General features: G+C 51.1%; 1 protein-coding gene across 5 annotated transcripts in view; it reads left to right on the plus strand.

Annotated features, from left to right (window-relative positions):
* Positions 1-27,276, plus strand: part of SCN8A (sodium voltage-gated channel alpha subunit 8) — a 107,452-nt gene that overhangs the window by 12,173 nt on the left and 68,003 nt on the right. For 3 of the 5 annotated variants that reach the window (XM_040988737.1, XM_040988744.1, XM_040988755.1), the window contains exons 2-10: positions 6,313-6,431; positions 8,490-8,579; positions 9,180-9,308; positions 11,067-11,158; positions 19,135-19,356; positions 21,390-21,453; positions 22,635-22,776; positions 25,103-25,309; positions 26,289-26,582. In XM_040988737.1, the coding sequence (XP_040844671.1) occupies positions 6,313-6,431; positions 8,490-8,579; positions 9,180-9,308; positions 11,067-11,158; positions 19,135-19,356; positions 21,390-21,453; positions 22,635-22,776; positions 25,103-25,309; positions 26,289-26,582 (1,359 nt within the window). Of the gene's footprint in view, positions 1-6,312; positions 6,432-8,489; positions 8,580-9,179; positions 9,309-10,786; positions 10,879-11,066; positions 11,159-19,134; positions 19,357-21,389; positions 21,454-22,634; positions 22,777-25,102; positions 25,310-26,288; positions 26,583-27,276 lie in introns of all 5 variants that reach the window. The other 2 variants (XM_040988750.1, XM_040988761.1) reach the window with 1 other exon arrangement.

Consider the following 27,276-nt stretch of genomic DNA (forward strand, 5'->3'; position numbering starts at 1 on the left):
AAAAGTAGAAGCATTGGAAAGAGAATTTTGCCTGTGTCTCCGTGTTCTGCTTTAGTTCATTCTTTCTTTTGTTTAATTTTTAAGAGTTCATTTTGTTTGAAATTCAGAGATGGAGCTGTAGCTGGCTTACTTCCTGAATGCCCACAAAGGTTGAGGTTGGATCAGGCTGAAGCCAGAAACCAGGAACTCCATCCGGGGCTCCCCCAGCTCTCCCAGAGCTGTTGGCACGGACCTAAAGTACTTGAGCCATCAACCACGGTCTCCCAAGTGGTGCTTCAGCAGGAAGCCAGCATCAGGAGTGGAGTTGGAATACAGGACACAGGTGTCCCAAGGAAAATCTTGACCACTGCACCAGATGCTGACCCCTGGTTCACTGTGTGTAAGGGCAGCTGGGTGTCAGCAGGACACAGGTTTTGTCTTTGCTGGAGCTGTCCCACACCCCGTGGGTCTGCCCAACCTGGGCTGTGGCTCCACTCGCGGGACCCAGTCGGCAGATCCACACTGTAATCTGAGTTGGTGTTATGTTTCCTTGTGTTGAAACAAGAGACTTATGCAAGGGCACTTATTTGTCACCAGCTGTATACCTACTTACTGAGGCGTGAGTGCTAGATTACTCATGATTAGCAGACAACTGGTCTGCCACCTAATTTAGAAGAGATTACATGCATGTGGAAGAATGATATTTTAAAAATAAATACGTATTTGAAAGGCAGAGTTAGTGGGAGAAGCAGAGAAAGATCTTGCATACACTCCCCAAATGGCTGCAAAGGCCAGGGCTTGGTCAGGCCAAAGCCAGGAGTCTGAAACTCCATCCTGGTCTCCCACATGGGTTCAAGGGCCCAAGCACTTAAGCTATAGCTGCTTTCCCAGGTGCATTAGCAGGGAGCTGGATCAGAAATAGAACAGCTCGGACTTGAACCAGCACCCATATGGGATGCTGGCAACACAAGTTTCTGTATTGGGTTCTGGATGACAAGGATTTAGAGGCTACAAAAGTCAGCTTAAGATGAACGGAGGAGTTCCAGAGATCAGAGCAAGTAAGATGTGAGGTCCACAGTGGCCCCAAGTCAGCACCAATTCCAGTTACAACCATAGAGACTCCTAGGAGGTGGTCTGTGCCTCAGAGCCACCGTGTGTTCCTTACAGCTGCCCACAGGTGACTGTGGCAGCTGCCCAGGGCTGTGCTGGATGGCAGGTGCTTTCTGGAGGAGCTTCTGACCCGTGGGACCCTGATGCCTTCACACATGGTTTCAGCCCTAGCCGGGATCCCCCACAAAGACGTCTTGTACACTCAGATCTCCTGTACCCAGTGTTCCAAGCCCCAGTCCCCCTCTAGGAGGTGGAGAGGCCCAGCTCCTGAGGTCCCTGCCCCATGCATGAATATGGCATGCCCCAACTCGTCAGGGGACATTGTATCACCCTCGCTGAGCCTGCTGCTCACACGTTCCGTGGCGGCTGTTCTAAACCCATGGGTCCCCTCGGGTAGCAAACCACAATCCAATTCCAGCTTCCCTCTTGGCTCATTGACTTCACGAATATCTAATTGAAGACAGATTAGGTAACGAATTATTGGACATGATGGGCACTGAGCGACTGTTACTTAAGAAGTGTTCTGCAAATCCGAAGGCCCTTGCATCCTCTGCCCAAATGTGGGCAGAGCCAGGGATTCCACATAGTGCCCTTTGCAGGACCCTTTCTGGACTGGTGCCAGCAGTCTAAACAGTGACTTCAGGGACATAGCAGCCATGCAGATAGCTTCAACATTCATCCGTATGCTTCAAAACAAAAGCCAGCCCATCACCAGTCATGTACCCAAGAACAAAGGGGTGAAAGCCACAGAGGGACAGCTTTGGGAGAAACCACAAGGCATCCCATGAGTGTCACGGCTTGCTCCATGCTGCCCCCTGCCGGAGCAACTGCAGGGTCGTTGGGAGAGCGCAGCTCAAGGACCCTGGACTGGACCCGTGGACTTCAACCAGGGAAGCGGAATTCGCTCAGGAGGGTTCAACAAAGATGTAAATGCAAAAGGATAAATGAGAACAGGTTCTCTGCTTCAAAGTGCTGCTTGCTTGTACTTAATCCCAGGTGCTGTGGGAGTTGAGTAAGCCAGTGAGCAGGGAGAGACCTAGTTGCCCACCTACACTCACCAGACCCTAGGCCAGCTAGAACAGGGGTGAGAGAGCCCACCTGGCCTAGGGCCGAAGGAGTGATCCAGTGATCCCCAGCCCCAGGGAGCTCAGATTCCTGGATTCCCCCTGCAGACTGGTCCATCAGAACCGCCTCCCCCCAACCCAAGCACATTCCTCACCCCGCCCACTCGTGGAGGTGGGATTTGTGAGTTTGCATTTTTTTTTAAGCAGAGCTGCTCAGATGGCTCTCAGGCTACCACCAGGCCCCAGTGTGTCTCCCAGGTTGCCAGGTCAGCGCTGCCATCTGTTGGCACACAGCCCATGCGTTCAGGGTAGCTCATATATTCTTCAACAGTTGGGCGTGTGAAACTTGCAGGACATTTAAGGGTCTGCATCGCACCTGTATGTGGTGCAGTGCTTCCCAAGGGACTCATACTCCACGGTAGCTTAGCTGAGTCTCAGCCGCAGGGCCTGCTTGGGTTCTGGAGCCCACAGCATGCCTCCCCGCACCTTCACGGAGGAGCCTGCCGATACCTGTAGCTGCCGTTCTCCCTCTCGCATCCACACCAGCCAGCTGTTGAGCTTTGAATATTTGTGCAGGTCCGAGCTCTAACTTGCATTATGCAAAACGATGCATTTATGAAAAACTGCCTGTCAAGTTATCTGTAAAGATACTTAGTGATACAACGTAGTGCAGCTTGCTATTTCAAGGGTGAAGGCCTCCCTTTCATTTCAGGAGGTTTAGTGTGACTCAGGTATATATATTTTTTTCCCCTTTTGGCAGAGAAAAGGACTCTTGGTTTTATACTTGGTGAAGATCTAGGATGTCGATATTTAGAAGGGACAATGACGGGCAGGTGCAGTGTTTACTACACAGATTGTGAAAGTTCCGTGTCGCACACTGAAGTGTCCTGGAGAACACCTTTCTACTTACAACAGCATAGTTTTTACAGCTGTTTCAAATGATACGGAAGAAATTGTGCATATTTATGCATGTGTGTGTGGTATTTAGGTGAGGGTATACGTTGTTCAGGGCACACAGCTGTCCGCTCAAATGTTTCAAATTGTATGTGTATAAACATAGCACCTTGTCATTATCAACAGACTCTACCTCCGCGTAGCCTCTCACTCACACGTGTTGATTAACCTTTCCCCATCCCTGCCTCCACCACACCCCTCCCCCAGCCTCCGAAGAACGCAGTTGTCTGTTTCACTTCAAGCCGCATGGGGCTCCCCTTAGGATGGAGGGTCCCCCCACATTGAGCCGATTCTCACTGTTGGTTGCCCAGTTTCACATCAGCCACAACACAGAGTCCCGTTTCCTGGTGTCTCTCTCCTCCTCTGCTTGACCTCGTACAAGCATTTTTTCATCAGCTGATCCATGAACACTTATTGAGTTCCTGCTGTATGCCAGGCATTGCAGGCACAGACTTTCTAAGAGGAAATGCCTCCCTAGGCGGGTGGGTGTTCTTGGAAAGACCTGGCGTGGTGGGTTGAGGGCCCCAGGACCTGAGCCAGTCCTCCCATTGCTGAGTGGCTGTCTTAACATAGTGTTCTCCAGGGGCTCCTTTCTCCCTTCCACAAGGCGATCTAGCCACTAGGTCACCCGAACCCCTCCCCGTCAGAGTGGCACATGAGAGACTAGATGGGCTTGGGGGTCGGCACAATCGTTGGTTTCACCAGATGCTTCCCTGCATCCAGCAGGGTGGTCTTGTGGTGCTCCTGCGTTGTTTTAGGAGTCTGCTGTGTTCTGTTAGCGGATCCTCACATCTGGCCTGCCTCTGCATTTCTGGGATGTCCCTCTTGGTCGTAGTGTAGTGTCCTTTTACGATGTCGCTGGATTCAACTTGCTGGCATTTTTAGTAGCACTTCGATGTCCCCACGTTCAGAAAGGGTGTGAGAATCAATGTTTTCCGCTGATGTCTGTGCCTGGCTTTGTATCCAGGTAATACTGGTCTTACAGAACAAACTGGAATATATTCCCTTTGCTTCTCTATTTGGGGTGGGGGGAGCTATTAATTCTTCCTTTAACATTTAATGGGATTCATCAGTGGAGCCATCTGGTTCTGGGCTTTTCTTTGTGGGATTTCATCTTTTTAATGCAAGGTGCAGAAGAATATTTATAGTACAATCCCATGAGAGGAAAAAAAAAAAGCGAGAGAGAGAGAGAGAGAAGAGACTTTTTAAGGATCTATCTGTGTGCTTGTATTTACATGGAAATTTTCTGGAAGGATATGCAAAACACCTGGCAGCAGAGGTTCTCATTGGCTGGCGGGATGGAACTTAATCTTACGAGCCTTTGAAATACGATTATGAACATACATGGCTCTGAGTTGGAACAATAACAAGTGACTCAAAGTGGTAGGCATTTGGCCATTGGCTCTGTCCCTCCCACAGGGCATCCGTGGGCTGTCCCCTTGGACAGGCACAAACCAAGGGCCTTATGCACTCCCTCCAGCAGTACAGTCTCCTGCACTGCTTACCCACCTTGTTCTTCATCAGCATGGAAGTCCTGGCCGGTTGCCTGAGAACAAGCTGAACTTAGATGCATTCTTGCCATCTCATCCCGCTTTATCTGCCCAACTGAGTTCTCTTTATCCCCTTTTTGCCTTAAAAAAAAAAAAAGATTCACTTACATGTTTATTTGAAAGGCTGAATGGCAGAGAGAGAGAGATCTTCCATCTGCTGATTCACTCTCCCAAATAGTTGCAATAGCCTGGGCTGGGCCAGGCCAGAACCCTGAACTCCATTCAGGTCTCACATGTGGTGGGTAAGCAGTGCAGGCACTTGCGCCATCTTCCATGCCTCCCGTGCATTAGTAGGAAGCTTGGGTTGGAAGCTGAGCAGCCAGGACTTGAACCCACGCTCTGATACAGGATGCTGGCATTGCAAATGGTGGCTCCTCTCTGGTGCAGCACCGGCCCTTCCCTTGATCCCTTTAAGCCCTCTTCCAAATATTAGCTACCCTGTGAGCACCTGTCAGCTTTCTGACTCTCCCTGCTGCTATCCCTCTGCTCTTGTTGTTTTCTGAAAGTTGTCCTTTGCTGCATCTGAAAAATCAGGTCACATGTATGTCTTCCCTGGAAGAACAGTTTTCTTGGCACGAGACTGGACATAGATGCTTAAAAATAATAATAACTGAACCCAATTTGCAGAGCAAGACATTCATTCTGAGTAAGATAAAACATGTGAACCAAGGCTGAAGTTCAGCAGCACACTGACCTGTTCCGGGGACAGGAGCTAGTGCGGCTGTGTGGGAAGATCCCCTTGGATGTGTGACTGGGGTGATTTTCAGTGAGGCTGAAGGTGGAGCATCTTAACCACCAGGCTGGGCAGGCTGAGTGAAGAACCATCCCTCTTGCAGAAAGTCTGCTCAAAACTATATTTCGAACTGTGCCCGTGTCTGCCCAGCCAGCCCCTCACCTGAGCAGTCTCCGTATTCTCTCCGTAGCCCTTAGCAGTTTCTGGATTTCACCATTGACTTCCCCCATGATGTGGTTCGTTTGCTGTCTGCTTTCCCTATGAAGACACTAAGCTGCCGGGCCAGCATTGCCTTGTTACTGTCGCGCGCACACACACACACACACACACACACAAACACACACACACACACACACACACACACACACCCCAAGGTGCTCAGTCAGCATCTCTTAGTGAACTCCTGTATCTTGTCCAGAAGGATAACTCAGGTGGCATCCAGGGACTTGCTTCTAGAAGCACCAAGTTTCTTCTGTAGCACGGCTAGGATGGTGCCAGCTCCTAACACCAGTTTGAATGTCTCTTATCCAACCTGCTTGGGGCCAGCAATGTTTCCAATGTCAGGGTTTTCAGATATGGGAAATCCTCTCCAGGTGAGCACCCCTAATCTGAAATCTAGAATGATCTGAATTTGAGCACTTTCTGAATAGCAGAAAACTTCAGATTCTGGACTGTGTCAGGGTTTGGATTTTCAGACCAGGAACCCTTGGTTTGTATAACCTGGAGCTGGGCATGGGTGGGAGGTGGGAGACGAAGAAATGGCCTTGTCTTAAGTTTCCTGCCTTAAAACACAGATTGGGCAGTAAAAAAAATGTTAAGTACTTTTGAGTTTGTTTCTTCCCTGAAAAAAAAAAAAAGATGTGGTTTCTTCTGGTGATTCCTGGCCATGTTTAATGGTTTCTCTCTTTTTCTTTCTCCACAGACCTTTGTAGTATTAAACAGAGGAAAAACTCTCTTCAGATTTAGTGCCACGCCTGCCTTGTACATTTTAAGCCCTTTTAACCTGATAAGAAGAATAGCTATTAAAATTTTGATACATTCATATCCTTTTCTGCAGATGTGCAGTGAGTGGAGTGATGGTGGCGGGTCCGTGCCTCCCAGATCAGTGGGTGGAGTTTTGTTGTTTTGTTTATTTGCTTTGTAAGTAGTGTGCTTGCTGCTTCTACCAGTGAGACGTGTTAAGAGCCAGCTCCTGCCAGATTCCCCAAGTGGAGCTTCAGCAAGTTCTTTTCCTCGTGGGATGTGTGCTGTGGGAATCTGGGATTTTTACTGGTATCATTATGAGGGATGAGAAGAAAGCAACCTTTCATTGAAGTCGTAACTTTTTTTTTTAAGTGATTCTCGCCATGACAGAGGGTCCAGCTAGTTCCTGTATTAAGATACAGTATTGAAACTGCTGAAAGCTACATCCCCGAGTGCCTAGGAGTAGAATGAATGCCTCAGGGAATTGCCTGGAAGTGTTTGGATACCTTGAGGTGTGGGCTTGAAAATGTCCCAAGAGAGGTTCCAGAAGGAAGAGCCTCCTTAGCGAAGCAGTGTAGACGAAGCAGTGTAGGCACCAGGTTCAGACCAGCATGAAGCTTTTCTGTTACTGTTACAGAACTTCGCCCATTTGTTCCTGTTCGGCCTTTTGTATCTTATTAATAGAAGTACATACGACATACGAAAATGGTATGTGATGGCCTTAGCGACTTTGTATAGCAACTTAAAAATTGGGAAGTCACATCCACAGAGTGAAGGAGAAACAGAGAGAAAGATCTTCCATCCACCGGGTTACTCCCCAAGCGGCTGCAACGGTTGGTGCTGAGCCAGTCTGAAGCCAGGAGCTTCTTCTGGGTCTCCCACACGGGTGCAAGATCCTAAAGCTTTGGGCCATCCTCTGCTACTTTCCCAGGCAACAGGCAGGGAGCTGGATGGGAAGGAGAGCAGCAAAGACACAAACCAGTGCCCATATGGGATCCCGGTGCACACAAGGAGAGGACTTTAGCCACTAGGATGTGGCACCGGGCCCTGTAGAGCAACTTTTAAACTCCAATAGTTGGTATTGAACAGTACTGTGCTTCAGAGAAGACCGTATCTTAATTTAGTAAGTTTTGGCCACATTTACTTAGGATTCCACAACCTGCTTCAAAATTCTGCGGTTACGAAGGCCAGGGTAGGTAAAGAAATCCGTAGTTCAGAGTAGCCCTCTTTGCTTTCGGCTGGATCAGAAGATGCAAGTGCTTTTCCCTTTCTCGTTCTAAAGATCATGTTCTTGGTCGCTGAAGACAAACCCAGCCGCAAGAACGATATCCCTTCCTAAAACCCCACGCGTAGGGTAGACAATGAGTGCCGTTAGCCAGGAAGACGGAGCAACAGGTGCGTTGCGGCACGGTCTGAGTCACTCCCGCAGCCCCAGAGGGTTTTTTTTTTTTTTTCTCAGCAGACAGACATCACAGGGAAGGCTGAGAAGGATCCCAGGAGGAGCGGAAACGGCAGTAAAGTGCTGTGCTGTCCATCAGCATCGCTGGGCGCTCGAGGAGAGCGTGAGCTCTTTGTCACGCTGCCTGCTTCTCAGGGGTCCACGGGACCCCCCACCAGACGGACTTGGCACAGTCAGTTCCTCCATGGCACGTTGCCTGGAGCCCTCCTCTCCCCGGTGACAGTTCTGCTCTGTTAGAAGCGGAAGGGGCGGAGGGGAGCAAACCACTAATTACACGCAGATTTGCCAGTAATTCGTGATGTGAGCTCATTAGTGCAACCACACAGGAGTGCTGATGGTCTAGGATTAATTTATCCTCTCACCCGAGGAATCAGGAGGCTGTTGGAGTGGGAGGTTTTCTGATGGCCCAAGTGCACAGGTGGAGGTACCCGTGGCGCCCTCCGCAGGTCAGGTGGGAAGTGGCAACGAGCGGGATCTGAAGCCAAGCAGAGAGGCTGCCCTGGCGTCCCTGCACTCAGGCTCCTGGTCATCAGGAGGGGTGCACATGTGGCCTTCCCTGTTGCCCCTTGGCCTTTCTCCACCTGCCCCCAGGTTCCTGAGTCCCAGGGGAAGCAGGGGTGTCCCCTCCGGCCAGGCCAGAGCTCTCTGCAAATTGCTGCCTTGACTCTTCCCTCCACAGTGTTTAGCATGATCATTATGTGCACTATTTTGACCAACTGTGTATTCATGACTTTTAGTAACCCTCCTGAATGGTCCAAGAACGTGGAGTAAGTAGTTTGCTTGCTTTCTTGATCTGCTCCTGTGTCACTGAATCTTGCTCTGCCACGGGCTTTAGCCACAAAGGGAAAGTGATCCATCCCTGCTGCCCTTGATAACACAGTGGGGGGTGGTGGGAGGACTAGGATGCATGTGGGGCTCAGAAGTGGCCCTAGGAGTGCCCTCCAGAAAGGGAAGCCTGCTCCACAAGACACTGCTCACCTGCCGCTATCCCTGCCCTTCCTGGAGCCGTGGCCCCACTGCACGCCCACCCACCCACACCGCCTGGACCTCTCTTCTGTTGCTTTTTGCCTCCCCTAAGACTGAACACACTCTTACCTCTTGGGGCATCTGCCGCTGCCCACCCCCACCTCTTTGCAGTGCCCAGTGATTTCCTGGGGCCTGAGATCTTGGGTTGTGTGTGCTGAGAGCAGGTGGCACCTGCACCCACAGCACATCTACTCCCACACCTGTGCCCCCCGCCACCTCCTCCCTGCAGCAGCTGTTGTGTCCTCTGCCCACCTCTGTGCGCGGGAGCCACAGTTCCAGCCAGCCTTCAGTCTCCCCAGGGTGTTCCAATCGCACCTCATGCCCACGCGTGTCTCCGACAGGTACACGTTCACAGGGATTTACACGTTTGAGTCACTAGTGAAGATCATCGCCAGAGGCTTCTGCATCGACGGCTTCACCTTCTTACGGGATCCGTGGAACTGGCTGGACTTCAGCGTCATCATGATGGCGTAAGTTCGTTGCTTCCTCTGCTGCTGCCGCTCTGCAAGTGGGCTGTGTGCATGTGGTCGTGCCACTGGGTGTGTGCGTGTGAGTTTGCACACAGGGAAGATGGGGAGTGATTCCCATGGGTGCCTACTTCGAGCAGCAGCCAAAGCCTGCATACCCGTCACGGGGAAGTGGGGCGGGTAGTGCCTCTGTGAAGACTTGATTTTTTTTTTTTTAGGTATCAGCCTTCAGCTGAAAAAATTGCATGTTAATTTTATGAGGCTGGCTGGGTGAGGCCAACCTCAGAACACATCTGAAAATCAAAACATGAGCCAAGGTATCCGACAGGCGCTTGGCGCAAGGGTGATGGACTAGAACATCAAACCGCATGGGGGGACAAGTGTCACCCCCGTGCTGCTGTGCCAGCCACTTTGGGTGACTTGGGCAGTTGGGGCAATGCAAGTGTTTTACTTTGGGAAACTCAACTGATGCTGGAATCATGAGCAGGCTGGCTTATTTTTATCTCCAGGGTGGGAAAGTGTTTTGTGGCTTGGGGGTGTGATGCAGGTGGTGGTGCATAGGGGTGTGTGTGTGTGTGTGTGTGTGTGTGTGTGTGTGCACGTGAAGGTGTGTTTGAGAAAAAATATGTGTGCCTGTGATTGGGTTTGTGCATCGGCTCAAAAGGTGTCTTCCAGCTGAGAAACGCGGGTGATTGGTACACAGCAGATCTGAGAAATGGGAACTTTGTGTTTCCCGGTACAAAGGCATTTGCTAGCTCTCCAGCACCAGGAGTACACACCCGGGCTCCTTTGAAATGTAAGCGCCCTCGCTAGGCACGGAGCTGGTGATAAATCGAGCACTCCACAGGCCTCGCCCCGCTCCCACGAGCTGGACTTCGTGAGCCCTTGCTTTGGCGAGTCACAGGCTAACCTGCCGCCCGTAGACACGCCTGCCAGCGTTTGCACACAGCTCTTGGAGAAGTAAGAGAAGCAGACGGTTGGGTTTATTATTTATTTATTTGGCATTGTCAATTAGGAAGCCGCCCGAATGTGCTCTATTCTCTGGGGCTCCCGCCGCAGAAAACTGTCTCCCTCTTCTAAGAAACCATATGCAAAACTTGGAGATATAAGCTCCCTGATAGCTCCTGGCCTTCATTTTTGCTCCAAGGGCATAAGGGACTGTCGGTGAAGTCTTTCTAATCTGGAATCAGCTTGTCACTGGCCTGAGACCAAACCCTGGAACGCCCTGGTCCTACCAGTGCTTTCCAACTATAATTTGAAATTCTCTTTCCCAACACCAAGGGAAGAAGAAGAAGAAAAAGGAAAAAAAAAAAAAAGAAATGTTCCTTAAATATTTGCATTATGAAATTTGGCTTTTGCAAGCTAAGAAAAAAAAAAAAAGAGTGACCTCATAGCTTGTGTAAGACGACCCTTTCTTTCCCCCATCAGGAGAGCCTCGCCCTGTGGTCCCATTACAAGTTAACTTTGGTTTGATTCTGCAGGTATATAACAGAGTTTGTAAACCTAGGCAATGTTTCAGCTCTGCGCACTTTCAGGGTACTGAGGGCTTTGAAAACTATTTCGGTAATCCCAGGTAAGACAGCCCGGGGCTACTGTTAGGTGTTGGGTTAGGGCCCTGACGTGACCGTATTGTACTTTTTTGTTTTCGCTGTGGTTTTGTTTTCGTGGTTTTGTTTCGTTTCCATCGTGTTCTTCTTCTGGTCGTCTGTGTCCGTGTCTGTGTTTGTCATTGGTGTCTGCGTGTGACCTCCCTCACTGCAGATATGTGACAGAGTTTGTGGACCTGGGCAATGTCTCAGCGCTGAGAACATTCAGGGTTCTCCGAGCTTTGAAAACTATCTCTGTAATTCCAGGTGAGCCGATTCCCGCCCGAGACTGCCCTTGCCGCCTCTGCGCCTCCCCTTCTTCCCCCTCCTCCTCTGCTCATGGGTGCACCACATTCGAAACAGGCGTGGCCATAGCTGACCTGGCCGTGTGAAACTGCATGCTGTTTCCCCCACCCTGTGGGAGGCAGAGTCCTGTGGAATGGCCCCGGGCTCTGTGCACAGCTTGGGTGGCACTGGCCCAGGCATGCGGGCCAGCCGCCTTCCATCCCTGCTTCTGAAAAAGCACGCGCTTAACAGTCACCTGAGTTGTACCAATCTGAAGACAAAAAAAACCCCACAGAGCCAGCTGTCTCTCGCTCTGTAAATCCTTTGCTTCCTGCCCTCATGGAATTACAGTGATTTTCACATTCACCCATCACTCCATCGCTTGGGACATCTAGGCTTCCAGAGCATGATTTGCTGATGGGATGTTTTGCAATGAATGATGCTTCCACTGTTACTGTATCTAATGGAGTTATTTAATCTCAGAGGGGACTTACGCAGTGAAATGGTCCCACACAATATAGACAAAAGCATAAGCGCGTGGAGTTAGTGGTCTAAACTCGAGTAATCTCTCATGCCCTACCCATGTGTGTAAGCACCAGGAGAACTCTCTTACACATGCATACAGGCATCCAAGCCACACAGGAAGCCCGGTGAAAGCTTATGTGGGTGCTGTTAAAATCCCAGGTAAGACACAGCCGAAGGCATGAGCAAGCAGAATCAACAGAGACTTGAAGGGCAGCAAGAGGAATCCATCAGGCAGGTTGAGAGGTAGCTGGTGGACAGTCACTGTAAAGTTTTTTGCCTCGTTCTTCAAGGTCCTGGTTGAGCAAACCCGGTGGTTCTGCCCCGTTGCAAAGTTTTAAGAATCAGAGGAAAGTTCATAGACCACCGTCTAATCCCTACTCTGAAACCCAGCCTGGGACCCCCAGGTTCAGGTTCTTGAAATCATTGTACCTGGGGAATCCTCTTCTTTGCAAAGGCCAGGCTTGAAATCTGGAAGGAAAGCATTGTGGTTCGTCTCAGGTGCGGCCCAAGTGCCTTGCTGAGGCCCGGATGTCATGGTTGCTCGCTGGGCTCATGCTGTGTTTGGTGCAGGGAGGCGGGGTGGTCCTTCCCAGAGGGCTCCCCCACCCCACCTCCATCACTGCCAGAGACCAGGCTGTCCACGCAGGTGCCACATCCGTGGCTCTTCCCTTGGTGGTTGACTTGGGAATCTTTGTCTTTTCCCCTTTGCATTATCTATGTAGCAAATGACGGGTGGCCCGTGGAGTGGGCTGATAAATTAGGGTTCCCCTGAAGAGGATGTCTTTCTTTTCAACAACTATAGCTGACTCCTTACCAACCAGAGGGCATGTGTCAGGTAGAAAGTATCTCTCCAGGCAAACTACAGTACTGACTTACCAAAATCTTGACGCCAGCCCTCTGATGCCTATTCAAGACAAACCCCAGCCACTTTTCCAGGCAGCCCCGGGCAGCTCCTAGTCCTTGACCTTAACCTTCTGAGCCCTCCAGAGTGCCAAGTCTTTCCTTGGGTGATTCATTTCATCTCTCCTCTAGCCCCTTTTAATTTTTATGTTTTTAATTTCAAAGAGAGAGAATCTCTCCCATCCATCCGCTGGTTCTCTCCCCAGTTACCCATAGTAGCTGGGGTTGGACCAGGCCAAATCAGGGAGCTTGGGCAGGAGCTTGGAACTCCATCCAGGCATCCCCTGTGGGTGACAGTGACCCAAATATTTGACCCATCTCCTGTGCCGCCCCCTCCCCCGCCCAGGATGCATTAACAGGAAGTTGTGTTAGAAGCGGGGGTAGGACTCGAACCCAGGCACCGCTCTCCTGTATGAGATGCACCTTAATCGCTGCTCTAGACACTGCCTTGTGGCCTCTTGTCACTGCGATCCTGTGTGTCGCACTCACTTCCCCCAGCGCACTCTGCAGGGCATCTGTCTCTTTATGCTGTTGCGAACTCAAAACTTCTCCAGAATTAAATTGGAAAGCTGCATTCATTTCACTAACTAGGGCAGCAGATGCTCTCTGGAGCCTGGCTCAGGGCTCGCATCGCGCTCTCCACGTACGTGGTTTACCTCGGCCCCCAGCATCCCTGCGGCATAACAGACTGGTGTCACATCCTTCACCCTTCATCCTGCAGTAGTGCTCATGTGAGCATCCAACACGGTGCACACAGGCCCATGGTGGCAGCTGTCTTTCTGCAGGAGCCACTGACACCCAGACAAAGGGCTTGGACCAGGATGTAGACATCAGCTTGGCAGTTTGGAGATTTCCAAATTGCTATTTTTAGAGACATCCCCTCAGTCCCCCAAACTGAGCATGCCTTTGCAGGCTGGCTGGGACAGAAGAGAACGTTCGGGACAGTAAAGCCAATACTGGAGATGATGGCGGGGGAGTGGTGGATCTGACTGGCCACAGAGTCAAGTGGGACTTCCGGCTCCGGTCATCTTGTTCCCCTTTCTCCCTGTTGGAGTTAGTAAGAGAAGATCCCACCCTGCATCTCCCTCTCTTACCCCAGGGAAGCCCCAAACCCTCTGGTCATTTGCTTGTTCCTCTTGGCCTGTTACCCAGCCCTCCTCCTGCAGGAGCACCCTGGGATGAGTCGGGGGATCCGGGGCCATCACTGGCTTGGAAATGTCTGTCGTGTGGGTTGTAGGGCAGAGTTGCCGTCCCCCTAGGTGAGCACCATCATCTTCTTCTGGGTCGCATCAGTGGCGGGGAGCTGTCACTTATTGCCTGCTTGGTTCCCAGCTTTAACAATGCACTTGGCAGGGTTCAACTTGACATGAAGGGACTCCATCTAAAGCCATTTATGCCACGAAACCTTCTTTGTCATTCTTTATCCAGAACTCGGAGCCAAAATGAACTTCCCAGTGGGCCTGTAGAAGTCTCACCTTCGGCATGCGGTGCTGCTATCCCGCAGGACTGATACACCCAGAGATAGACAAGGAATCTCAGTGAAGGGGTCCCAGGCCTTCCGGGGCTGGCACCTGGTGGTGTAAAGATGGAGGGAGGAGGATGACAAAGACTGGTGAGAGAAGATGCCTTTAGAGGTGGGCCTTTGGCTTAGCAGTGAAGCCACTGGTTAGGATAGGGGGTTAGGTCCCTGCCACCATGATGAGACTGCCAGATTGAGTTCCTATCTCCTAACCTGGGCTCTGTCCCAGACTCACCTGTGGTGGGAATTTGGGAAGTGAGACAATAGATGGGCATTCTCTCTCTGTCTCTCTCTCTCTCTCTGAGTAAAATCAGAACCAGTATTATGGCACAGTGGATAAGGTCAGTGCTTGCAGTGCCAGCATCCTTCCTCACAGTGCCAGTTTGGGTCCTGGCTGCTCTGTTTCCAATCCAGCTCCTTGCTAATGAGCCTTGGAATGGCAGTAATCTTTGTGCCACCCCTGTGGGAAACCCTGATGGAGTTCCAGGCTCTTGGTGTCAGCGTCACCCAGGCCTGGCTGTTATGGCCATTTGAGGAGTGAACTGGTAAAGAGATATGCTCACACTCTCTCTTTCAAATTAATAAGTCTTAAAATCAACAATTGCCTTAAAGTAAATTTATTTTGGTGCAGAAAATTTTTTTTGAAATCCACACAGGTGTTTCAGAATGCTCATTTTCCATGAACTTGTTGAAGACCCCATGCAGGATGGGTTGGGAGAGCCTCCCTTGTCCTTGCCTCCTCACTGTCAACATCTAAACAACAGCTCCTTCCAAAGCACTGCCGCTCACTGCTCGGCAGCCCGGCTTTCGCACCGTTTCATTCTCTGGGCATTCTAGTTTCTTGATCCTTCTGAGATCTGCTCTCTCTCCTTAGCATCGGTACTCTCACTGCCAACCGTAGGATCAGATAGAAAGCAGACACAATGACCCAGCCTTCTTGTTCCCACCCCCGTGTCCATAGGAAGCAGACTCACGGGAAGTATGGACGATGAACTCGCCCACATCCGCTGAGTGACAAAGGGATTTGGGGATGCTATGCAGACACGTGGCTTCTTCTTTTTTAAGCGTCTTGCTGATGGTCGTGCCCCGTTGGTGCCTGCTTCTCTCGCGTTGCCTCTCGGGGAAGATAACTGAAATTGAACAGTTGGGTCCAAGTGGACCAGCACTGGCGAGTTGCAGCTCCTCCCACCCCCGACACACCTCTGAGAGCCAGATCCACTCTGTGATAGCAATCTGGTCTGCAGCAAATAAATCCACAGCCCCCACAGTCCTCCCAGACCGCTTTTGGTCTGAAGAACCTTCCAGAACTGTCGCCATGATGCTTGTGTGGGCAGCAGAAAGGTTGACAGGCATCACCCTGCCCCTAGGACGTGTCTGTACCCAGCCAGACCCTGGCAGCCTTTCCTGAGCCTGTGCTTTGGTTCAGAACTCCCTGTGACTGCCACAGGGGCCCGTTCCAATATACAGCTGATAGAGGGATCAGCTCGTGTTGCTTCAAACCACTTCCATTTGTCAGCTTTAACTGTCACTCAGGGCATGCAAGTTCGCTCCATGTAAAACCTGGCCATCACAGCAGTGGAAGTTTTTGGCCCCGATGAGCATGGCTCACCTCTTGGCCATGTCACATAAGTCGGTTTTGTTGGTTTGTCCGGGGAAATTGGTGGGCATTCTGGAAGGGGTCAGGGACCCAGAGGTGCCTTTGGACTTAACATAGGTTGGGATGCTGTGGCCATTATCTCATCTGCACCTCAAAATCCCTTAGACTGTCCCCCCAGAACCAACCTTCTAACTGCTGTGCTCAGACACATAAAACTTGCACACCAGTGCTAGTTGGTGCTCGCCTTTTCCAAGAGTTTGTGCTGTCCAATTTGCCCCCACTTTGTCTGTTGCACACTGCTGTGTGTAGGAGTCATTTGGAGGAGCATTCTGCTCTGTTTGGGATCATTGGTTGTCAAGAGCCTGCCAGTCCTGGTATGTAGTGCTAGGAGCCAGGAGAAGCAAGTCCGCTTCTCTTCCCAGCCAGAACCGTGGCACCCTGCATTCTCACCAGCCCCCGTGGGCCAGAAATTCCACCAGCAACTTCTTGCCTTTCTCGATCTGTGGAGAAAGAGCCTTGGCCTGGCTGTGTTTCCTGGGTTGGACAGCCATCACCAATAGAGCTGTAGGTCCCGAGCTTCAAGAAATGCAGAGATAGCGTCCCCTCCGCCAGTTAGCATCTTCTCCATCAGCTGGCACTGGTGTCAGCGAATATTGACCTTTATGGAGGGAAGATGCGGTCTTGGCAGACAGCAAGCAGTGTGGAGTCCAGGGCCCGCCTACAGCTCCTGATGCCGTGGGATCGTGTGCCTTCCGTCGCTGCAGGCCTCAAGCTGCATCACCCTTCTTTCTCCTCCATGTCTCTTGGGGATCTGGGTGAGAATTTTGGAAAGTATGCGATTTCCATGGTCATGCTCAGTGTTAGTCTTGCTTAACATCTGAACACCCACACCAACAATAGTTCCACTTGAACTTGAGGAGAGCCAAAGGAGCTCTTCACCCACAAGACGATCTCAGTCTCACTCGAAGGATTTTTTGTTTTGTTTTGGTTTGATTTTGGGGTTTTTTTTTTAGCTCCCTGGCCTCTTGTTTCCAGAGGCTGTGAGCAGTGACGTGTGGAGAGCTGTGAAACCAGCTGTTTGTGGGCATCAGAGAAGGGATGGATAGAGCATCTCTGGTCACAGCTCAGCAGAAACGAGCAATTCAGGGAACCCGCTGGTTGGGTTGCTGTAGGGAGCGGGAATGCTGTCTCCTTCCCTTTTTTGCCTCGAAGTCCTTCCTTGTGTCTTCGCCTTTGCCTACTATTCCCATGTAGGCTCCCCCTCTCTCATTCCACGTTAACTCTTGTAGGAAAGGACGTGGCTTTAGGTCAGCTGTCCAGAGCTGGCATCCAGTAACTTCCCACTGCCAGGCAGGCCTGTGTTCCCCGCCCTGCTGCCGCTGGGAACATGAGTGGGAACAGTGGCTTGAAACTCCTTCTGAACCCAGTGGCCTGTCTCTGAGGCTGTGCCAGGGTCCAGGTCCTTGCCCTCTGTCTCCCTCACCGGTGCACTCTCTGCCCAGCCCTGGGAAGGAGAGTGGGAGTCCTGCTGGAAGCACCTTGCTTCCCGGGGCTCACGCAAGCTCTTCTTTGTCCCTGCCATGACTGCAGCCTCCCTGGAGGGCCCACCCACTAGGCAGCAGCGGCCTCTGCATGCTCATTCTGATCAGTTAGATTCCCTAATCCCCAGAGTCTAACTGACCCTGGACTCTGGTGTACTTCCCCCTCGTACCCTCTGCTTAAGCAGAGATTTCTCATTCACTTACTCCCGTCAAATTCCTGAAAGTGCCTGCTTTGTGCCCAGGCCCTGGGCTAGGCACAGCATCCACGGCCACTGCTGGGCTCATGGAGAAAGTTCTTTTGCACTCAGTTTTGCAAAGTCTTTGAGTGCTTCTAGCATTTGCTCGAGGGAGCCACATCCACCACACCTGTAGATCATGCAGTGAGGATCCGTGTGATGTTAGGCCCCAGCCGCTCGTCCTTAGAGGAGGGCACTGTGATGTGTGCAAGTGATGGCCCACAGCCCCCATCGTGTGCCAGGCCCATGTGAAATGTTCCACGCTCGTTACCTTGCTTAGACCTCACAGGAACCTGGTGTGGTTGGTGCTGTAACTCTCTTTCAGTAGATGAACTCAGACAGCAGTGGTTAGCATCCGAGGCATTCCCTCTGCACCACGTGTTGCGTGAGATGTCTTCTTGGGTCACAGCAGCCCTAACAGTCATTATTCCCACTTGTCAAAAATGAAACACTGAGTTTCCTAGAAGGGAGGCACATCGCTGGGATCCCACATGTCAGTGACTTTAAACTTGGCCAAAACGAGTGATTGTTTTCTACCCACTTGCATCTTCAAGGCCAGGGTCAGGGTCCCTGGAGTTTCTCACTGTCACCAGTGGATGGGGCATGGACGTCTGGTGTCCTGAGACCCCGTGTTGGCTAGGTGGAGTGCTTTGGCCTCTGGGATGGCCCCGTGGTCTATTAGCCAAATCCTGTGGATAGCCTCGTGTCTGGGCATGCCCAGGAGAGCCCCATGTGGATGTGTTCTGATCCAAAGAAAACGAAGCTGCCTGCCACGACCGTGTTTCCCGTGTCTCAGCATCGCTGTTTGTGCAATGACAAGGCCTTCCTTCAGATTTCAAGTCGAAGCCAACAGCTCACAAGTAAGCCTTAAATGGAAGAGGGACAGAATGAAAGTCATGGTAGTGAGCAGGACGTGTTCTTTAATGGAAAGACGAGCTGCGAATGCCGGATTTGTAAGCGGCGTTTCCATGGCTCTTGCTGTGCCTTCTCACTTTCTGTTGGCTTTCAACCCCCGAGTGTTCTCTTCCAAAAACTAGAGGCGTCCCTAATCCCTGGTTTTTCTATTTGTTTCTTCAACAAATGTTTCCTGAGCACCTGCTGCGGGATGGGATAGCTGTGAACAGAACGATCCTAGGAAATCAGTCTCAGTTGTGATTAATGCCCCAGAGGAAGCATGGCGACTTCTCTGAGTGATTGCTGACAGGAGGGGAAGGAGGATTGCTGTGAAGTCCAGGAGGGCTTCCTGGATAAAGTAGTGTTTAAACTGACCCCTCCCTAAGACTGAGCACCTGTTAGGCAGGTGGAACATGAGTGGAAGGGAACAGTGCAGGTGGGGGAAATGGCGCAGTCCAGGCTGTGAGGCAAGGAAGAGCTTGGCTCCCCCTGGAAAGTAGCAAGTAGTCAGACAAGAAAGACAGGCGCCACGGGGCCATAGAAGGAGCTCTCCTGGGCCTCTTGGGGATTGCTGACACCAGGAAGTTGGTCACTCCGCTCATGGGGGAAAGGAGCAAGCGGCCCCGTCTCCTGGGTGGCGCCGTGGCGAGGAGCGGGAGCCAGCAGCCAGGAGGGAGGCGGTGGGGCCCAGGGTCAGGGGCGGGCCATGGGGTGACACGCTCCCGGGTTGGGGGCTGTTTCTACAGGCTTGAAGACCATCGTGGGCGCTCTCATCCAGTCCGTGAAGAAGCTGTCAGACGTGATGATCCTTACGGTGTTCTGCCTCAGTGTGTTCGCCTTGATCGGCCTTCAGCTGTTCATGGGCAACCTGCGCAACAAGTGCGTCGTGTGGCCCATCAACTTCAACGAGAGCTACCTGGAGAACGGCACGAAAGGCTTCGACTGGGAAGAGTATATCAATAACAAGAGTAGGTGGCCCTGCTCTGCCGGGGAGCCACACTGACTCAGCCCTTGGCCACCCAGTGCAGCGCAAAGTCATTGGGCATCAACAGCAAGGACTGAGCCTCTACACATGGCACCCCATTGGCATGGGGTGGGGGAGCCCCTACTCTTGGCACCAACTCCTGGGTTCCACTTCACAATTGAAGCTTGGAAGCCTGAGGAAAGCAGAGCCTTTTCCCACCCAGGACTTGAGTTCCCAGGGTTAAACTTAATTCTGAGTGTTCCTGTGGAATGCAAGCATTCTTTAAAAAAAAAAAAAAAGGAGGGGAATTTTATGTATTTATTTGAAAGGCAGAGTTCCATAGAGGGAGAGACAGAGGCACATCTTTCATGCATTGATTCATTCTCAAATGGCCACAATGGCTGAAGGGAAGCTGGAAGCCAGGAGCTTCTTCTGGGTCTCCTATGTGAATTCAAGGGCCCAAGCGCTTGGCCATCCTCTGCTGCTTTCCCAGTCCATTAACAGAAGGTTGACTGGAAGGTAGAGCAGCTGGGACTGGACCCAGTGCCCATATGGAATGTAAATGGTACAAGTAACATCTTTACACACAACGCCACAGTGTCATCTCCAAAATGCATTCTTTTTTTTTATAAAGATTTTTGTTTTTATTGCAAAGTCAAATAAAAAGACAGGAAGAGAGACAGAGAGGAAGAACTAGAATGAATGAACACCATTTTTTAAAAAAGATTTATTTATTCTGATTAGAAAGTCAGATATACAGAGAGGAGAGACAGAGAGAAAGATCTATCTGATGATTCACTTCCCAAGCAGCCACAAGAGCCAGAGCTGAGCCAATCCAAAGCCAGGAGCCCAGAGCCTCTTCCGGGTCTCCCACGTGAGTGCAGGGTCCCAAAGCTTTGAGCCGTCCTCGACTGCTTTCCCAAGCCACAGCAGGGAGCTGGATGGGAAGCAGGACTGCCAGGATTAGAACCGGTGCCCATATGGGATCTCGGTGCATGCAAGACCTTTGCCACTACACTACCGCACTGGGCCCCAAATGCATTCATTCTTAATGCTATTGCAGCCTTCATCACCCATTCACCCAGGCTAGGGAGACAGGCTGTTACTCAGGCACCTACAACCTGGAACCAGTTGAAGAGTTTTCATCCTGAAATTCTTGAATGAGAGTACTTGGGTTTCCCGCTCAGCAAAGTGGGGTGCTGTGGTGTCCCCAATAGCAGAGGGAAGGGAAGTTGGTAGTGTCAGCACCCATCACTGCTGAGGAAGTAGGTCGGTAAAGGTACTGTGAGGATATGTGGCAAAGGGGATTCCAGGGCCCAGGGCAGCAAGGGACAGACATGCTGAGTAGTGACCTCAAGGAGTTCTACAATAGCCCCAAGAAACAAGACTTAGCAGTTTTCAAGGGTCACGTTGTACCAAGGGCTGCAGAACTAGAATAACCTTAGGGCCCCCTTGGTGGCAAGCAGCAGACCTTGGCCTTGAACAGTGGGGGTCCCAGGGGGAGAGCATCACAACGGAGTGCTGAAGTGGTCGCACTGTGAAGAGGGAACCATCTCTAGGAAAGCATCCACTGGGCCCAGTGCAATGGCTCATTGCCTAATCCTCCACCTCCAAGCACTGGGATCCCATGTGGGCGCTGGTTCTAGTCCCAGCTGCTCCACTTCCCGTCCTGCTCCCTGCTTCTTGTGTTCTGGGAGAGCAGTGGAAGACGGCCCAAAGCCTTGGGATCCTGCACTCGTGTGGGAGACCTGAAAAAGCTCCTGGCTCCTGGTTTTGGACTGGCTCAGCTCCAATCATTGCAGCGATTTGGGAAGTGACCCAGTGGACAGAAGATCTTTGTCTCTCCTCTCCGTAAATCTACCTTTCCAATAAAAATAAATAAATCAAGGAAAGCATCCACGGGAAAGGGTTTCCTGGTGGCTTCTGCTGTTGTCAGGGGAGGGTCTGGAGGGCTGCTTAGGGCTGGTGTAAATTCTCTTGTTCACCTTGTTCACTTAAGTCAGCCTCTTCTTTTTCTGCGTCTTTCTACTTGTCTAGCAAATTTTTACATAGTGCCTGGCATGCTGGAGCCTTTACTCTGCGGGAACAGTTCCGATGCTGGGTAAGTCACTCAGCCTCCTTCTGTTGTCCTCCTTCCTGAAGACAAGTGGCCTCTTAAGAGTGGACCAAACAGGGCAGAGTTTGGACCTTGCTGTAGTCCCTGGGGTTGGGTCCAACCCAGCACTTGGCTCAGATCTCCTTTCTGCTTTGGATTCCTCCATCCCAAGTGGACGCGTCACCCCCATGTGACTGAGAACACGTCAGTGCAAAGTGTAGACTCTAGCGCCAGACGGGCTGACTGCTTCTTGTAGACCCCCTCTGGTCTACCTTAACACAGTAACATGATACAGAGTAAGAACGCTGGCCTAGTAGTGCTGTATCATCCCAGAATGACCCAAAACAGGCAAAGTTGACTTCTCCCAGGAGGCAAGGGGCCAGAGGCCTGTTTGTCCCGATTCTGCTACTTCTAGCTCTGCAACCTTTGGAAGCCATTGAGTCAACCTCGCCTCCATTTGCTCATCCATAAAATTGGTGCAATATGGCATACTCCCTCTTCCTCGTGTGGTTTCGGAAAAGATCCAGTTAGATGGCCCTTGATGACAAAGGCCTGTGTCAATGAGGGTGGCCAGTTCACAGATTGGTGCCCTGGGTATTTTGCGTGTTCACGTGACCCCGATAGCTGCTAAGCCACTTAATTTCTGCACATAGTGGATGATAGGGATCACTTCGCGAACAGTGTCCCGTGAGCTCAAAGGCAGAGGAAAGGGTGTATCTGAGGTCGCTGGGACCTGGAGGTGTTTATCACTGGAGGCAGTCGCTGGGCCGAGGTTGAACTTGATGAACTTGGATGCTGGGCCAAATTGGGAACAGTGGTTCTCACACTTGGGTAGGCATAAGAACAACCTGGCCTTACGCCTTGGAAACACAGCTGTGTGGAGCCCACATGCAGAGCTGTTCATTCCTAGGTGTGGGGAAGAACACAGGAGTTTTTTTTCCCCAAGGGTTATGCCAGGTGATTTTGGCCCTGGCTGCCCCTCCTGATTTCCTACCAACTACTTATTTATCTATTTCCTTCCCTCTTTCCCTTTGTCTATCTTTCCAGTTGCTTGGCACAGCTCCGTGCCTGGTTCCACGTTCCATTCAAGGTCATGGAGTGGATAGAGCTATGTCCTTGACTATCAGAAGGTGTGATCAGTGGGATCACTTTGTGGAAAAGTCCTGAACTCCCCTTTCTGTCTGCAGGCAATGCCCGGAGGGATACCAGTGCATGAAGGCGGGGAGGAACCCCAACTATGGCTACACGAGCTTCGACACCTTCAGCTGGGCCTTCCTGGCGTTGTTTCGCCTAATGACCCAGGACTATTGGGAAAACTTGTATCAGCTGGTGAGTGGTACCACTCTTTGGTTGCTTTCCTTGGCTGATGACCATTTGCCCAAGGACAGGTAGGGTTGGGCCCCTCTGGGCTGAGGGGTCTCCTGGGAAGATGTCACCCAGGGCCCAAGGGGAAGGTTGACACGTGAGCTGAGTCCCGCCAGCTCCCGCTTCGGGGACATCCAGTAGCTGTCAAAGCTCTCAACCTCAGCAGCTGCTCTCTTCCTGCTTCCTGTTGTCCTGCCCTCTGCCGTCCCAGCTTCTTGGGGGCTTGGGACTGAGGGAACCTCAGAAATATGGAACACCTCTTTGTGCAGTGCACTAGGCCAGACTTCCTAAAGATGCAATTTGCACCCATAAGGGCCTCAGGGTTTTGTATAGTGGTTTTGAGATGATAATACATTCTGGCTTGTTCGGGCAGACGGTGCAGTTGAAAACCGAGCCAGTCCCGTTCACCTGGGTGACGCTAGAGACTCCGGGCACACGGGCTCACTTTGCCAGCTGGCATGGGAGTGGTGGTATAGGAGATTACCAAGGGTCCTCCAGCTTCAGAATTCTGTGGCAGTTCCTTGATTCTTTTTTTTTTTTTTAAACTGGCAATTGGTGATGTCAGTTTGAGAAGATCATACCCCCTGAGGAATGAAGGAACCTCTTTAAGGAAAGCTTCCGGTTTACTCCCCCAAGTGAATCCTCACTTTTTCATTGGACAGTTCACTCACGTTTGAGTCTTTCCTGTAATATATTTATGGTTAGTGCCATGTTCCATTAAATATGTCAAGATGTATTTATTTACTTTTCGAATCACACAGAGAAAGAAGGAAAGAACTTGCACCTGCTGGTTCATTCAGTTGGCTGTAATGGCCAGCGCTCATCCAGGCCAAAGCCAGGAGCACACTGCTCCATCTGGGCCTCCCATATGTGCCTCAGGGCCCTGAGCACTCTCTGTCTCTCCTCCTCTCTGTACATCTGACTTTCCAATAGAAATAAATAAATCTTTAAAAATAAATAAATAAAAATAAAAAGAAAGAAAGAAATATTTGTGAGTCAAAGAATAAAGATAAAAATTCAGGCATAGGGTCCAGCATGATGACACAGTGGTTAAGGTCCTCGCCTTGCACGCCCGGGATCCCATATGGGTGCCGGTTCAAACCCGGCAGCTCCGCTTCCCTTCCAGCTCCCTGCCTGTGGCCCGGGAAAGCAGTCGAGGATGGCCCAAAGCTTTGGGACCCTGCACCCGTGTGGGAGACCCGGAAGAGGCTCCTGGCATCGGCCGTTGCGCTCACTTGGGGAGTGAATCTTCAGACGGAAGATCTTCCTCTCTGTCTCTCCTCTCTGTATATCTGCCTTTCCAATAAAAATAAAAATAAATCTTTAAAAAAAAGTTCAGGAATAGTGGACACACAAGCGTAGCCCAACATCTGGTTTTACCTGAATCAAGTGCTATCAGTGAAAAGAAGAGGCTTAGGACCTTCTTTTTTTTCCCTCCCCACTGTCTTTTATGTCTTCTCTCTCTTTAAAAGCCCATCCTATTGCACAAGATAGATAGGTGTCACTCAAGATGGGGACTTCTTAGGGCCAACATTGTGGGGTAGAGGGTAAAACTGGCACAGGGCAGCGCTGGCACCCCGTTTGGGTGGTAGTTCATGTCCTGGCTGTTTTACTTCTAACCCAGCTCATTGCTCATGATCTGGAAAGAAAGCAGCAGAAGGTGGTCAGGTGTTTCCACAACCCACATGTGGGAGACCTGAAAGAAGACACTGCAAACATTGGGGGAGTGAACCAACAGATAGAAGATCTTTCCTTTTCTCTCTCTCTCTCTCTCTCCTTTTCTCTCTCTCTCTCTGTAATTCTGGCTTTCAAATAAATAAATAAATCTTAAAAAAAAAAGATGGGGCTTCCCATGGCATGCACCTAATTCCAAGGATGGAATCTGTTAACATTCTTTGAAAACTGGAAGACAAATAAGCTGAAATATTGAATTATTTTCTTTTTAATTATTTTCAAACCAACTGTTGAGGTCAAATAGAGTTCTTAACCCAGATCATTTTCCCTGGGGGGGTGGAGCAGGGAGGAAGGACCATCTTGTTGTGTATTAAGGATAGCAGAGTACTTGGAAACAGCTTTCTGTCTTTGTGAATGGGGGTTATTGCCTCTTTTACTGGGAGTTGAGGACCAGGCTGTTGGGAAAGCTGTGTGTTTTAGAAAGGAGGCCACGCGGGGAAAGGCGCACAGCTTCATTCCGAAGTCAGCTGGTGCTCCTAACCAAGGAAGCACATCATCTTCTGCCTCACACACCAGAAGCAGGTGACTCAGAAAACGGCCTCTGTCTTTTTTGCAGACTCTGCGAGCAGCTGGGAAAACCTACATGATCTTCTTTGTCCTGGTCATCTTTGTGGGTTCTTTCTACCTGGTGAACTTGATCTTGGCTGTGGTGGCCATGGCCTACGAAGAACAGAATCAGGCCACATTGGAGGAGGCAGAGCAGAAAGAGGCTGAGTTCAAAGCCATGTTGGAGCAACTTAAGAAGCAGCAGGAGGAAGCACAGGTTGGTGGAGGAACGGGACTGGCCAGGAGGGAGCACGGGTTGGTGGAGGAGCGGGACCTGGCCAGCAGGGAGCACGGGTTGGTGGAGGAGCGGGACCTGGCCAGCAGGGAGCACGGGTTGGTGGAGGAACGGGACTGGCCAGGAGGGAGCACGGGTTGGTGGAGGAGCGGGACCTGGCCAGGAGGGAGCACGGGTTGGTGGAGGAGTGGGACCTGGCCAGGAGGGAGCACAGGTTGGTGGAGGAGCGGGACCTAGCAACCCTGGCTGCCTCTGAGTGTTGCCACATTTGCTCATTGCCAAGCAGAGGTCACGGGCCTGACAGGAAGAGCCCAGGCAGCACCCACGGAGGGCTGACCCTGTTACTCTGTCTCAGCCACCGAAGTGTCTACAGGAGTGATCTTCACTTGAGTTTCACAATCATTCTGTGTTCAACTGCACTGATGTCCGAGAGAGAAGAAAATGGCCCAAGACAGTTCTTACAAGCATGGCCTATTGTTGAGAAAAATACAGGATCGCCATCAGAGCCCCTCGGCTCACCAAAGTTTTGTTTTCTAAGGAAAAATACAGACAAAATACTCAAATGACTTACCTTCCTGATGCTTGTCCAAATGCAAGTGTCTCTGTGTGTTGACACAGTTGGGCTTGTGTTGTAGAATCCACATGGATCCTTAACATGCGTTTCCAGAGTTATTCAGAAAGCGACCCCTCCCTACCCCCTGCCCTGGTAACAAGAAGGCAGTCACATTCTTGGCCAAGGTACCCATCCCCCGGTGCGCTCAGCAGTCTCTGCTCCGGTCCCTCAGAGCTGTCCCAGTATACAGTCAGCAGAGAGTGGGGAAAGGCGGCTCCTGGCTGTGGTCTCCTCCAGCAGGCCGGGTGCCCCCTCCTCTCCCATGCACAGCATGGGAAGGGTTCTAGACTGATTGGCTGGCGTGGGTCGGCTTCTGGTCTCACCCGTGGCTGTGGCTCCTCTCCTCAGGCTGCTGCCATGGCCACCTCAGCAGGGACCGTGTCGGAAGATGCCATCGAGGAGGAAGGGGAAGACGGGGTCGGCTCTCCCCGGAGCTCATCTGAGATTTCCAAACTCAGTTCCAAGAGCGCCAAGGAACGGCGGAACCGGCGGAAGAAGAGGAAGCAGAAGGAGCTGTCAGAAGGAGAGGAGAAAGGGGATCCCGAGAAGGTGTTCAAGTCCGAGTCCGAAGACGGGATGAGGAGAAAGGGCTTCCGCCTGCCAGACAACAGGATAGGGAGGAAGTTCTCCATCATGAATCAGGTAAACTGCCTAGGCTCTCACGAGCCCAAGACGGTCTGGTCTCCTAGACCCGCTTGCGTCTGTTCTGCCCCCTTTCCCTGCGTGCCAGCAGTCTGCAGCCTCTTTTCTTTGTGCAGTGTTCTATAACATCCCCTCGCGAGGCAGAGGCATAGCTGGCATCTTTGGATCTTCCTCCACCTGAGCCCTGCCCTCCCTCCACACATGTGTGACAGCAAACTGGATTCTCCATCAGCCTTGGCCCCTTAGCATCCAGACACCAGGATTTAACTCAAACCTCTCTGTTTAAGAATCATATATCCAAAAAAAAAAAAATCATATATCATTGGAGGTAAAAATAATAATAGGGGTCATGAAACTCATTAAAATACCCTGTTTGAATTGGGTAACGAATTATCCTAGATATACAAGAGTCGTGCTGAAAAAGTAGCCCACGGTTGCTTGAAAGCCTCCAGTTTATCCAGCTTTAACAAGTAGGGGAAATAGAAATGGGAGCTGTTATGCTTAGTGCAGTCAGCCAGTCAGTCCCAAAAAGACAAATATGAGATGTTCCCTCTGATATGACAGTCTTCATGCAAAGTACCGACTAAGTAGCCATGGGTAAGCAAGTATATACATATATTCTCTTAGATGAACTGCACAACGAAGACTAGCGTACCGGGAAGTGAAAGCATTGCAGTACGCATCTCTACTCTCC

The sequence above is a fragment of the Ochotona curzoniae genome, unplaced genomic scaffold (assembly GCF_017591425.1).
Source record: "Ochotona curzoniae isolate NIBS_2020 unplaced genomic scaffold, NIBS_Ocur_1.0 contig_1014, whole genome shotgun sequence".
Taxonomy (NCBI): domain Eukaryota; kingdom Metazoa; phylum Chordata; class Mammalia; order Lagomorpha; family Ochotonidae; genus Ochotona; species Ochotona curzoniae.